General features: G+C 38.2%; 1 protein-coding gene across 1 annotated transcript; it reads left to right on the top strand.

Annotated features, from left to right (window-relative positions):
* Positions 1 to 3,290: 3,290 nt before the first annotated feature.
* LOC140444362 (uncharacterized) lies at positions 3,291 to 3,965 on the top strand. The gene has a single exon (XM_072536111.1). The coding sequence runs from the start codon at positions 3,291 to 3,293 to the stop codon at positions 3,963 to 3,965; it is 675 nt and encodes a 224-aa protein (XP_072392212.1).
* Positions 3,966 to 13,084: the final 9,119 nt, after the last annotated feature.

Genomic DNA, 13,084 nt, shown 5'->3' with positions numbered 1-13,084 from the left:
TCAAACGTTAATTTCTCAATTTTCTTCCTTCAAAAAGTTATTCACAGATGGATCTAAAACAGAGCGTTGTGTAGCATCTGCCTTTGTAACAAATGATGAAATAAAGAAATATAAACTAGCGGAGACGAATACTATTTTAACAGGAGAACTCTTTGCAATATATAAAGCCATATGTCATGTTACAAAATGTCCTGAAACTAATTTCTTAATAATTACTGACTCATTAAGTTCTCTAGAAATCATCTCAAAAATCTATTCTTCCCATCCTGTGGCCAAACTCATTAGACAAGAATTGCATAATCTAAACCACAGAAACATTGCTTTTCTGTGGGTGCCATCTCATGTTGGAATCACGGGAAACGATTTGGCGGATAAATATGTACGAGAAGCCTTAGAGGAAACAACTATTGAATTCTATCCAAAAACTCCAGCGACAGATCTCAAATCATATTTCCACAGCAAAATAGTCAACATATGGAATAGCAGATGGTGTAAAAAACAGGCAAAACTACTTGAGATAAAACCAATATTTCAACCATGGTCTGATAGTTCCACCAATCGTTTTTCTCAGGTTATCATCACACGACTGCGGCTTGGTTATAGTCGCCTCACACATGGACATCTGATGACAAGGGATCCACAACCGGAGTGTTATGCTTGCGAGACCCCGCTAACAATAAAACACCTTCTAGTGGAGTGCCCGTTACACAGTGCGGAAAGGTGTAAATTCGGAATCCCGGAGAATTTGAGAGAACTATTCTTAAAGTGCGGTGCCAAAGTGATTATCCAATATCTTAAAGCAATAAACTATTTATACAAAATTTAATTGTTACACTGTTCAATTATTGTTATTACTTTTTCTTTTTTTCGCTAATAGCCTTACAGGCTGATGCGAGTTTGTAAATAAAAAAAAAAAAGATATAATCTTAATTATAGTTACTTACTTATATCGTGTTTAAAATAAGTAAATTATAATATAATTTTAAAATAGTATAAAAAATATATATAAATTCTTTATATAATGCAAGACAGATAATTGATATATTATGTTGTCGAGTGACTGTATAATTGCCTGTACATTTCTTATACAATGAAAGAAATTTCAGACAGTTTATTACCATTTCAAATATGCAATTATTTTCTTTATGACTATTTCTATTTTTATGATAAAAAACTATAAATTTATATGAGCTGAAAAAATATTGGTCTTTGATTTAATTCATATGTAAAAGTGATATAAATATGAAAAATGTATGTATGAATAAATACATATTCGTTAATATTCTTATAGAAAATAGTTTTAAAATTGATAATAAGGACTTTAATACCTCCGATAAGGGCAGCACGATCTGAACGTAGGTTCAGAGGCTTAAGCTGACTGTTTAGATAGGGCTGTAGTCTGGCGTAGAAAGTGGAACAAGTATGTGTGTGTGAATGAATGGGATCTCCCTAATAAGGCGCTCTCTGTTGAATGAAGGTACCCCCTATAAACGGGCTAGGCCTAGTGAATGGGAAGTATAGAAAGGTGTGAAACGACCACGCTAGAACAGTTCCTGTCACCACATAGCCCTCTGGGGTATCTGGGAACCTTTCCCAGGTACTCGAGAGACTAGGAATGGAAGAACTGCTTCAGCGACCAAGAAGCAGCCTACCCAAGCTAAGGTGTGAGGTAATCGTGCCGATGGCTGTATGACCACAGGGTTTTATGTGGTCATAAACGATCCCCCTAAGAAACCAGGCAAACCCCACTGTATAAAGCCTTCCCCTGGTAATGCGGGGCTCTGCCAGGGGCGTCCAACCTTTTCCTAGCTACTCGTGGGAACAACATGAATACACAAAACAAAAAAAAAACCAAACCAAATTTCGAGGTTGGACCAAAACGTTCACCTCAGTCTGAAGCCGCAGATAAGGATGGGCAGCAATGTTCACCTCTAATCTCGGCCCAACCGGAGGCTGGACCAAAACGTTCACCTCAGTCTGAAGCCGGAGCTAAGGATAAACAGCAATGTTCACCTCAAGCTTCGGCCCAAGCGGAGGATGGACAAGGACCACCTCATCCCTCTCCAGCCCCTGGAGAGGGATGAGAAACAAAAGGTGAAGATGCCCACATCGGAGGCTGACAACGGTTCCACCTTCAAAAGAGGACAGGAACCAACAGCCCCCGGTGTAAAGCGCCTTCACTCAAGTACCTCCACGGAGGGCACGCCGAGGAAGCATAAGTTACGCAGTGGTGGAAACACCGCTGCGCCTTCCCAAAGCTTCGCGGAAGCTACCTTAAGACATCTCAAGGTTGCTATTATAGATAAGGAAAACCCGTATGAAAAGGTCACCGCCGACCGGGCAAACCTTATTAAAGACAGCCTAATCGAGGAATTGGACAGAACAATCTTGTCACCCTCCAGCAGCCAGGTAAAAGCACCCACGTTCAAATCGTGGACTTACCCGGGTGAGATCATCAGACTAGTCTGTGATGACGATGAGGCGCTTGCATGGCTGGAAAAGGCTACAGCTGATCTCAAACCGTGGGAGGAAGCATCACTGGCTGTTAGGATAAGCTCCCAAAACTTACCAAAGCCTCTCTATGGATCCCGGAGGATGCTATTAGCACCTCTGATGGTCCAGAAAGAGTGCTGCGGAGGTTAGCGGTGCAAAATCCAGACATGGCAGTTGCGAGATGGTGCACCTTCCACCATGAGATGAAAACAAAGGATCCTAAAGGACACCTGTTTGTCTTCGGAATCAGAGACGATGACATGGCTGTCCTTAGGAAAAGGGCAATGAGGCTGAGCTGCACGTTCACCTCATTGTACCTAAAAGCAAGCACAAACAAAGTGAAGAATACCTCCTCGGAACCAGGAACCTCAGACACGCGGCAACCGACGACGGTTGCTGAGACACCCCTGGTCCCCCAGCAGGGAGAAGATCATCAGATGATGGTCGACGAACTCTGCGGAGGAGGTTCCGAAACAACTGAAGCTGACCCCTCCTCAACTGAGGAGGAAATGGACACCTAAAAAGAACCGAAACGATACCTAAGCCATGGGCAAGGACGTCGGAAAAAATAAGGTTACTATTATTCAATGCAACCTCCAACACAAGAAGGTGGCAACGGCGACACTATGTCGCCGCCTGGATGTAACGGAGGATGCAATAACACTAATCCAAGAACCTTGGATAAATAAGACCAAAATAACTGGTCTTAGCAGCCTAAATGGTCAAATTTTCAGCTTACCAAGCAATCAACAACCGAGAACAGCAATATATGTTCCCAGAAAAATCAAAGCCTCTCCATGGCGCAGTTTTGCACCTCAGACGTAACTGCGGTTAAAGTGAAGTGCCCATGGGGAAAGGGCAAAAATAGAGAGTTGATACTAGCATCAGTCTACCTACCATCAGATGCAGCCACCCTACCACCAACAAGGGAAATGGAAGATCTGGTAAACCATTGTCTCAGTCAGAAGGTAGAACATATTATCGGCTGCGATTCGAACTCTCACCACTTAGGCTGGGGCAGCAGAGACAACAACGCTCGAGGTAAGTCTCTTTATGACTATATTATTATAAAAGATTTGTATATCTTAAATAAGGGTACCGAAACTACCTTTATTAATGTTCGTAGCCAAACAGTTATAGATATCATACTGGCAACAGCTGAAATATCGAATCAAATTCAGAACTGGCAGGTATTGGACGATATTTCTATGTCTGACCACCGCAGGCTAACCTATAATATTAGTCTGGAAAAAAGCATTATCAAATTGCGCGACTCTAGGAGGACGGATGTAGAACTCTACAACCGACTCTTAGAAGATGCTCTGTGGAATGAAAAGGCTTCAACTCCAGGAACTAATATAGAATTGAAAAGGTATACGGTATCTATCCAAAACAAAATAAGCTATGCTTACAAAAAATTTTGTCCAATAACGATGGTCCAGGAAAGTCTCCAGGAGATGGCTTCAAAATGAAAGAAGGCTCAGGATGCGGGATATACTCCACATCACTGAATTTAAAAATAAAGTGGGGTATGGGCAAAAATGCCAGCGTAGTTCAGACAGAACTGACTGGTATCTCCATAGCCGCAAAAGAGATAACCCAAAAAGGTATAGCAGACTAGAGCTTTAATAGACCACTAACTCAAACTTCGGATGGTAATACCATCATCCTGAGGTGGGTTAAAGGACGCAATAGGAATAAAGGCAACCGCATTGCTGACCAAGTATCTAGGAAAGCGGCAGGTCTAAGACTCTTAGGACCTGGGGATCTTTTTGGTTGATCAACTACAACAATCGCGGAAATGATCAAATGTCACTCCCATACGCAAACCGTAAAAAGATGGGAAGAAGGGAAAGGATGTAAACTTGCGAGGGTAACACTAAGTAACCTTGAAGAGTCAACATCAAAGAAGTACTTGGGAATGACCAGGAAAAATCTACGTTTGGCAGTTGGTTTTTTAACTGGTCATTGTCAACTAAGCAAACACCTCCACACACTGGGGTTAGCAGACACACCTCTATGTAGGAAGTGTGAACGAGAAGACGAAACTGTAGAGCATGTCCTATGTGAATGCCCAGAGTTATCGTTAATACGAGAGTACGCGTTCGGTGAGTCCTGGCCCACACCTGCCCACATAAGAGAGATGTCTCCTGGTGACTTGTCCACCTTCCTAGAAATGGCAGGATGGACAATGAGCTAAGGGTGACAGCTCCCTGGGAGGATGCACAATGGGTCAATTGTGGCCTAAGTGCTGTGAAACTTAACTCGCCCTCCCTACTCTACAGATACAGATACAGAAGGACTTTAATAATTTAAAATTATCTATCAAAAATTAAATTTTTAAAAATGTCAACAATATAAAAATTTAGAGCTACAGGATTGTTCACGCAACTTGCATTTAATAATTATTTGGCTCAGTTGTTATCTCCAAACTTTATAAATATTATCTGCCAAAAAACAGCGTATAAATCTAGAGAGCTAAGAAATTGCCACACAAGTTTTATTTGACTTAGTTTTCATCTTAACGTAGTGTTCTGTTCTCTCTCAAGTATGTATCCGCAGCCCAAGTTGGGTATTGGCCACAACTAACATCCGCCTCCAAACATTACGCAGTTATCTCTCCTCCAGTTATCCATAGATCCATTATATTAAGTGTTTTACTAGGTGTTCTGTTTATCCATTATATTATACATTATTTAAGGTGACCTGACCTGTTTAAACTATTATTCTGTTTAATAATTATAATATTAATTATTTAATAAATCTCTAGTGAATTTTCGTTTCCGGGCTTGTTTTAGAGATTATTTGCTAATAATAAAGATATTTATAGCCAATAACATATAATGGGTATCAGCTACGATCATTTTTAAAGTATTTGATTTTGTGCAATCATTTCATTATGTACAGCTAACATCTCTATACATACCTAATATACTAAAGAATGTGAAAATCTTGGTGTATTTTGCTGTTTTTTTGTTTTATTGTCGTATATTTCTTAAAAATTTGGAACAGTAGAGAGATGTAACCTCCACCACCACCTTCTATTTTAATATTTTTTTTTAATAATTATTACTTTTGGATAGACTAACAATCGCTGTAAGCTTTCTTATTTTAAACGGAATGTTAAAACTTTTTGAGTGATTTGGGAGTAGTATTATTAAATTATATTAGGTATTGATATTAATAACATTTATGATTATTTTTTATTTCACATACACACACACGCGCGCAGTGATCAACCCTGCCTCGAAGAAACATGTGTATATCATTGTATAGTGGGATCCACATGTCCGAAGATCAAACCGGTCACACTTCGCTATTGAAGTGGTACCTATCTGACCCCCAGGCTTTTCCTCCACCCCTCCTGAGCGGGTGACTTACGTGAGGAGGCTTATGATCTAAAAGTTACTTTGGGTGCCCTGGGTAATGAAGCACCCTCTGTTTTTATTGACTCTGGTTAAGCCACCTAACTGTAGGGGTAGCACACATATCGGCCTTTCTCCCTATTTACTTTACTGAATCTATAATAGTTACTCTAACTTGACGTCGGGACTTGAGTCCCTAAAAAAAGAAAAAGTGTGTGTTTCGACCAGAGAGCCACCCTGAGCTGGTGACTCTCTGACCGAAAAGATGTGTGTACTCGGCCACTCAGCCGCCGATTGGCAAAATAAATTTTGTTCTCCTCGCCTGCTGATCATCCTAGTGGGGTCCGGCCACCGAGCCCATGTATGCCGCACATGACCTCAGTGCTCGTTGATCTGCCTGAGGGGCCTAGTCCGCTATTGCGGTTGTTATAAAAGACCTGACGGGCCTTTTATACATGCTTAATTTATTAATTTGTTACCTCACCCAATTTCAGCGATTCCGCGATGACTTAGACAGATAGCATTTTTTAGCTTTTTTTTTAGCTATCCTAACTTAAAGGTGTGCGTGAGGTAGTGTGTGCATTCCCAGGTGTATACGGCCATCACATACGCCGTGTATATTGTACTTAATCTAATCTAAACCTATGATTTTTTGGTTGCTTTCTGTCTAACTTTACACTCGTTTTTAGGACTACTGCGCGACTATCTCATTCTTTGTCACTGATTTTGGTTTTTCCTATATCCTGCTATCTGTTGTTTAGGTCTTCTATGTGCCGTCCTTATGTTCTCGTTAATTCTTCAGCTCTCTTAGCATTCTGGTAGGATGATTTCCTTATCCGTTGAATATCTCATATGCTCGTTCATCCAATGTACGTAGAATTATTTTTTGTCCAGAGTCTCTGTATATGTATCTCAGTGGTACATATCTAGGTATTTTTAGAGCTTCTCTTATTAATTGGTTTTTGAGTCGTCTGGATTTTCTTCCTGTTGGTTTTACAGTCCGCACGCAACGGAGGATACGATAGGACAGGCAAGATTATGCTGTTTGCAACTCTGATTTTGGTTTTAAATCTTAATTTGCTTCTTCTGCCTTTATATATCGCTTGGTTAATGTGCTCGGTGAATGTGAGCTTTTTGTCGAGTATCGCCCCGAGGTATTTTTCTTGATTTGTCCATTCTACGGGGGTGTTTCCTATCGTAGTTTCTCGATTTGGTACACTTCTTCTGTGACTAAACATTACGGCTTGTGTTTTATCGGGATTTAAGTATTGGAGTTCATTTAGTGCTCTCTGCAGATGATTAGCTGCATGATTCGGGTCTCGTAAGCTGACGACACGGCAATAGCACGGCAAAAGACTTAACAGGGATCTGGCTTCTGGCTCTGTTGGCGTGTTGGCCGTGTATATGGTGTACAGATAAGGCGACAGCACCGCTCCCTGGGGCACACCTGCTTCTAGGGTCCCGACTTCGGACAGGGTTGCCCATATCCGAATTCTGAACCTAATATTGGCTAGGTATGACGCAAGAAAGCATGTCATCGCCTCGCTGTATCCCAGATCGCTCATTTTGTAGAGGAGTCTTTGGTGCCAGATTCTGTCAAATGCTTTAGTGACGTCTAGGAATGCTGTTGCTGTGTACATTTTCTTGTTGTATCCTTTCGTTATAAATTCTGTAAGTCATAATACCTATAATTCACAGGAGTATTCACTTCTGAACCCGAATTGAGCTTCCGGAATAATGCCTTAGGCCTGTGATTCTTCATTGAGTCTTTTCAGTATAACTCTTACCGCTATTTTGCTTATTGACAATAATAAACTGATGGGTCTATAGTTTTGAGGAAAAGTGCCATTTTTCGCTGCCTTTACAATCATGGTAACATGAGCTTTCTTCCGCCTGTCCGAAAAATGTCTTAATTTAAGCATGCTGTTTATTATGTTCGTGATGTATACAGCAGCTTTTGCTGGTAGATTTTTCAGGTCTCTGTTTGTTATATTGTCTGGTCCTGGGGCTTTCTTTGCATTTGTCAACTTTATAAGTTATTTGATTTCTTCAGGGGAGGAATGCATTATGCCTATTCTGCCCTTTCTTCTTTTTATTTTTCTTGCTGTTCTTTCTACCTCTTCAGTGAAGTCTAGGTCTTCGTGTGAGTATTCATTGTTACTACAGGCCCTTTCTAGGTCATCCTTTATGACTTCTGCTTTTTCTTCTTCCGTGTGAACAATGCCATTTTCCCCATGTAAGGGAGGAATTTATTTTTTTTTGTCTTTTCGGAGGATTTTAGATAATTTCCAGAACGCGGACTTGTTTGGGTTTAGCTCTTGGATATAGGAATCCCAGCATTCGTTCCTGTGGTTTTGGAGTTGTTTTTTCATTTCCCCGTTTAGCTCGTATGCAATGCTTATGTCTTTACTTGTTCTCGTTTGGTACACTCTTCTTCTTTTCCTGTTTTTTTCTTTAATTGGGTTTTTAAACTCTTCGCTAATGTCCCTGAATCTTCCTCTCTGTGTGGTGATTATTTCTGTTTTGGAGCTGGCATCGATGGCATTTATTATAGTTTGCTCTAGTTTTATTTCACTTTCTTTGAGCTCTGTGATATTGTTAATTATTGGGATAGTGCCGATGTTTTCGCTCACAATTCTTTTGAAGTTTGGCCAACTTGTCTTCTTTTTATTGTGGGGCTGCAGATAGTTTGTTTCTATTGCACCCAGGGTCAGGACGATTAGGTTGTGCGTCAAATCGCCTTTGTTTAACGAATGTATTTCGTATTGTTGACCCACGTTTTGTAGAATTGCAATATTAAGATGTGTGGAAAGTATTCCATGAAAACATGTCGGATCTGTTGGTCAGATTACATATGTGTTGGGTCTTTCTTAGAGATAGCCGCACAGCAGTCTTCCATAATGATTGGTCGCCCTGTCGAACCAATTGGGAGATCTCGCATTCAGGTCGCCTCTTATGATTGTGGGCTCTTCTGAGTTCAGTATTAGGCTCAAGCCTTCGTTGAATATTGTATCATTAGGTCTGACATATGCAGATATTATTTTTAGTGTTTCATTTTTGGCCTTGAACCGGATGATCGTGGCTTCCATTGTGACCAGACCATTTGTTGTTGGAATATGTTGGTGTTGTATTCCTTTTTTCACCATTATAGCAGTTCCTCCTGAATTGGCTCTGTGATCTGTTCTGTAAATATCGTATCCTGGGAATTTTCTCTTTTATTGAGCTCTAATCTGTTTGTGATTTCTTCTAGAAGGTTGATGTTTTTAAAAATCCCACAGTTTTATGACAAAAACACAAATCACAAAAATATCTGTCTAAAAATAGATGATACTAAGAGTACAGATTCAGATATAATATCTAACAAATTTAATGATTAGTTTATAGTACTAGTACTATAGATGCACTAGTAGATATAATTAGTAAAATAATTAAACTAGTTTTAAATTTTCAGCATTTCAACGACTTTGTTCAAAATAGTTTGTTCCTATCTTATGTAAAAGAGGAAGAAGATATTTTAGACATAATAAAATATAAAATTAAAAACAAAGCATCGTGTGGTTTTGATGAAATATCAGGTATAGTAATTAAGAAAATTGCGTCTCAGATTTTGACACCACTTGCTCATATTATAAATGCTTCTTTTAATACTGGTGTTTTTCCCAGTGTGCTGAAAACTTCTATCATTTCACCGGTATTAAAACAAGGTGATCCTGAATTAATGTTAAATTTTCGACCATTGTCTGTTCCATCTGTGATATCAAAGATTATTGAATATGCAATGCTAAAACAACTTTTATTATTTTTTGGATACCAACCAAATTATCACAAAGCATCAACATGGATTTCGAAATAAATTTTCTACTTCCACGTCCATTAACAGTTTCTATGAGGAAGTCTTAATCTCTATTCAAAACAGTGAAAATCCAACTGCCATTTTTTGTGACCTCAGTCGTGCTTTTGATTGTGTGCAACACAAAGTACTCCTCGATAGATTGTACAGATATGTAACGTATATGTAACGAATGTATTTCGTATTGTTGACCCACGTTTTGTAGAATTGCAATATTAAGATGTGTGGAAAGTATTCCATGAAAACATGTCGGATCTGTTGGTCAGATTACATATGTGTTGGGTCTTTCTTAGAGATAGCCGCACAGCAGTCTTCCATAACGATTGGTCGCCCTGTCGAACCAATTGGGAGATCTCGCATTCAGGTCGCCTCTTATGATTGTGGGCTCTTCTGAGTTCAGTATTAGGCTCAAGCCTTCGTTGAATATTGTATCATTAGGTCTGACATATGCAGATATTATTTTTAGTGTTTCATTTTTGGCCTTGAACCGGATGATCGTGGCTTCCATTGTGACCAGACCATTTGTTGTTGGAATATGTTGGTGTTGTATTCCTTTTTTCACCATTATAGCAGTTCCTCCTGAATTGGCTCTGTGATCTGTTCTGTAAATATCGTATCCTGGGAATTTTCTCTTTTATTGAGCTCTAATCTGTTTGTGATTTCTTCTAGAAGGTTGATGTTTTTAAAAATCCCACAGTTTTATGACAAAAACACAAATCACAAAAATATCTGTCTAAAAATAGATGATACTAAGAGTACAGATTCAGATATAATATCTAACAAATTTAATGATTAGTTTATAGTACTAGTACTATAGATGCACTAGTAGATATAATTAGTAAAATAATTAAACTAGTTTTAAATTTTCAGCATTTCAACGACTTTGTTCAAAATAGTTTGTTCCTATCTTATGTAAAAGAGGAAGAAGATATTTTAGACATAATAAAATATAAAATTAAAAACAAAGCGTCGTGTGGTTTTGATGAAATATCAGGTATAGTAATTAAGAAAATTGCGTCTCAGATTTTGACACCACTTGCTCATATTATAAATGCTTCTTTTAATACTGGTGTTTTTCCCAGTGTGCTGAAAACTTCTATCATTTCACCGGTATTAAAACAAGGTGATCCTGAATTAATGTTAAATTTTCGACCATTGTCTGTTCCATCTGTGATATCAAAGATTATTGAATATGCAATGCTAAAACAACTTTTATTATTTTTTGGATACCAACCAAATTATCACAAAGCATCAACATGGATTTCGAAATAAATTTTCTACTTCCACGTCCATTAACAGTTTCTATGAGGAAGTCTTAATCTCTATTCAAAACAGTGAAAATCCAACTGCCATTTTTTGTGACCTCAGTCGTGCTTTTGATTGTGTGCAACACAAAGTACTCCTCGATAGATTGTACAGATATGTAACGTATATGTAACGAATGTATTTCGTATTGTTGACCCACGTTTTGTAGAATTGCAATATTAAGATGTGTGGAAAGTATTCCATGAAAACATGTCGGATCTGTTGGTCAGATTACATATGTGTTGGGTCTTTCTTAGAGATAGCCGCACAGCAGTCTTCCATAACGATTGGTCGCCCTGTCGAACCAATTGGGAGATCTCGCATTCAGGTCGCCCCTTATGATTGTGGGCTCTTCTGAGTTCAGTATTAGGCTCAAGCCTTCGTTGAATATTGTATCATTAGGTCTGACATATGCAGATATTATTTTTAGTGTTTCATTTTTGGCCTTGAACCGGATGATCGTGGCTTCCATTGTGACCAGACCATTTGTTGTTGGAATATGTTGGTGTTGTATTCCTTTTTTCACCATTATAGCAGTTCCTCCTGAATTGGCTCTGTGATCTGTTCTGTAAATATCGTATCCTGGGAATTTTCTCTTTTATTGAGCTCTAATCTGTTTGTGATTTCTTCTAGAAGGTTGATGTTTTTAAAAATCCCACAGTTTTATGACAAAAACACAAATCACAAAAATATCTGTCTAAAAATAGATGATACTAAGAGTACAGATTCAGATATAATATCTAACAAATTTAATGATTAGTTTATAGTACTAGTACTATAGATGCACTAGTAGATATAATTAGTAAAATAATTAAACTAGTTTTAAATTTTCAGCATTTCAACGACTTTGTTCAAAATAGTTTGTTCCTATCTTATGTAAAAGAGGAAGAAGATATTTTAGACATAATAAAATATAAAATTAAAAACAAAGCATCGTGTGGTTTTGATGAAATATCAGGTATAGTAATTAAGAAAATTGCGTCTCAGATTTTGACACCACTTGCTCATATTATAAATGCTTCTTTTAATACTGGTGTTTTTCCCAGTGTGCTGAAAACTTCTATCATTTCACCGGTATTAAAACAAGGTGATCCTGAATTAATGTTAAATTTTCGACCATTGTCTGTTCCATCTGTGATATCAAAGATTATTGAATATGCAATGCTAAAACAACTTTTATTATTTTTTGGATACCAACCAAATTATCACAAAGCATCAACATGGATTTCGAAATAAATTTTCTACTTCCACGTCCATTAACAGTTTCTATGAGGAAGTCTTAATCTCTATTCAAAACAGTGAAAATCCAACTGCCATTTTTTGTGACCTCAGTCGTGCTTTTGATTGTGTGCAACACAAAGTACTCCTCGATAGATTGTACAGATATGTAACGTATATGTAACGAATGTATTTCGTATTGTTGACCCACGTTTTGTAGAATTGCAATATTAAGATGTGTGGAAAGTATTCCATGAAAACATGTCGGATCTGTTGGTCAGATTACATATGTGTTGGGTCTTTCTTAGAGATAGCCGCACAGCAGTCTTCCATAACGATTGGTCGCCCTGTCGAACCAATTGGGAGATCTCGCATTCAGGTCGCCTCTTATGATTGTGGGCTCTTCTGAGTTCAGTATTAGGCTCAAGCCCTCGTTGAATATTGTATCATTAGGTCTGACATATGCAGATATTATTTTTAGTGTTTCATTTTTGGCCTTGAACCGGATGATCGTGGCTTCCATTGTGACCAGACCATTTGTTGTTGGAATATGTTGGTGTTGTATTCCTTTTTTCACCATTATAGCAGTTCCTCCTGAATTGGCTCTGTGATCTGTTCTGTAAATATCGTATCCTGGGAATTTTCTCTTTTATTGAGCTCTAATCTGTTTGTGATTTCTTCTAGAAGGTTGATGTTTTTAAAAATCCCACAGTTTTATGACAAAAACACAAATCACAAAAATATCTGTCTAAAAATAGATGATACTAAGAGTACAGATTCAGATATAATATCTAACAAATTTAATGATTAGTTTATAGTACTAGTACTATAGATGCACTAGTAGATATAATTA

Source organism: Diabrotica undecimpunctata, chromosome 6 (genome assembly GCF_040954645.1).
Source record: "Diabrotica undecimpunctata isolate CICGRU chromosome 6, icDiaUnde3, whole genome shotgun sequence".
Classification (NCBI taxonomy): domain Eukaryota; kingdom Metazoa; phylum Arthropoda; class Insecta; order Coleoptera; family Chrysomelidae; genus Diabrotica; species Diabrotica undecimpunctata.
This window is presented reverse-complemented; position numbering and strand designations above follow the sequence as displayed.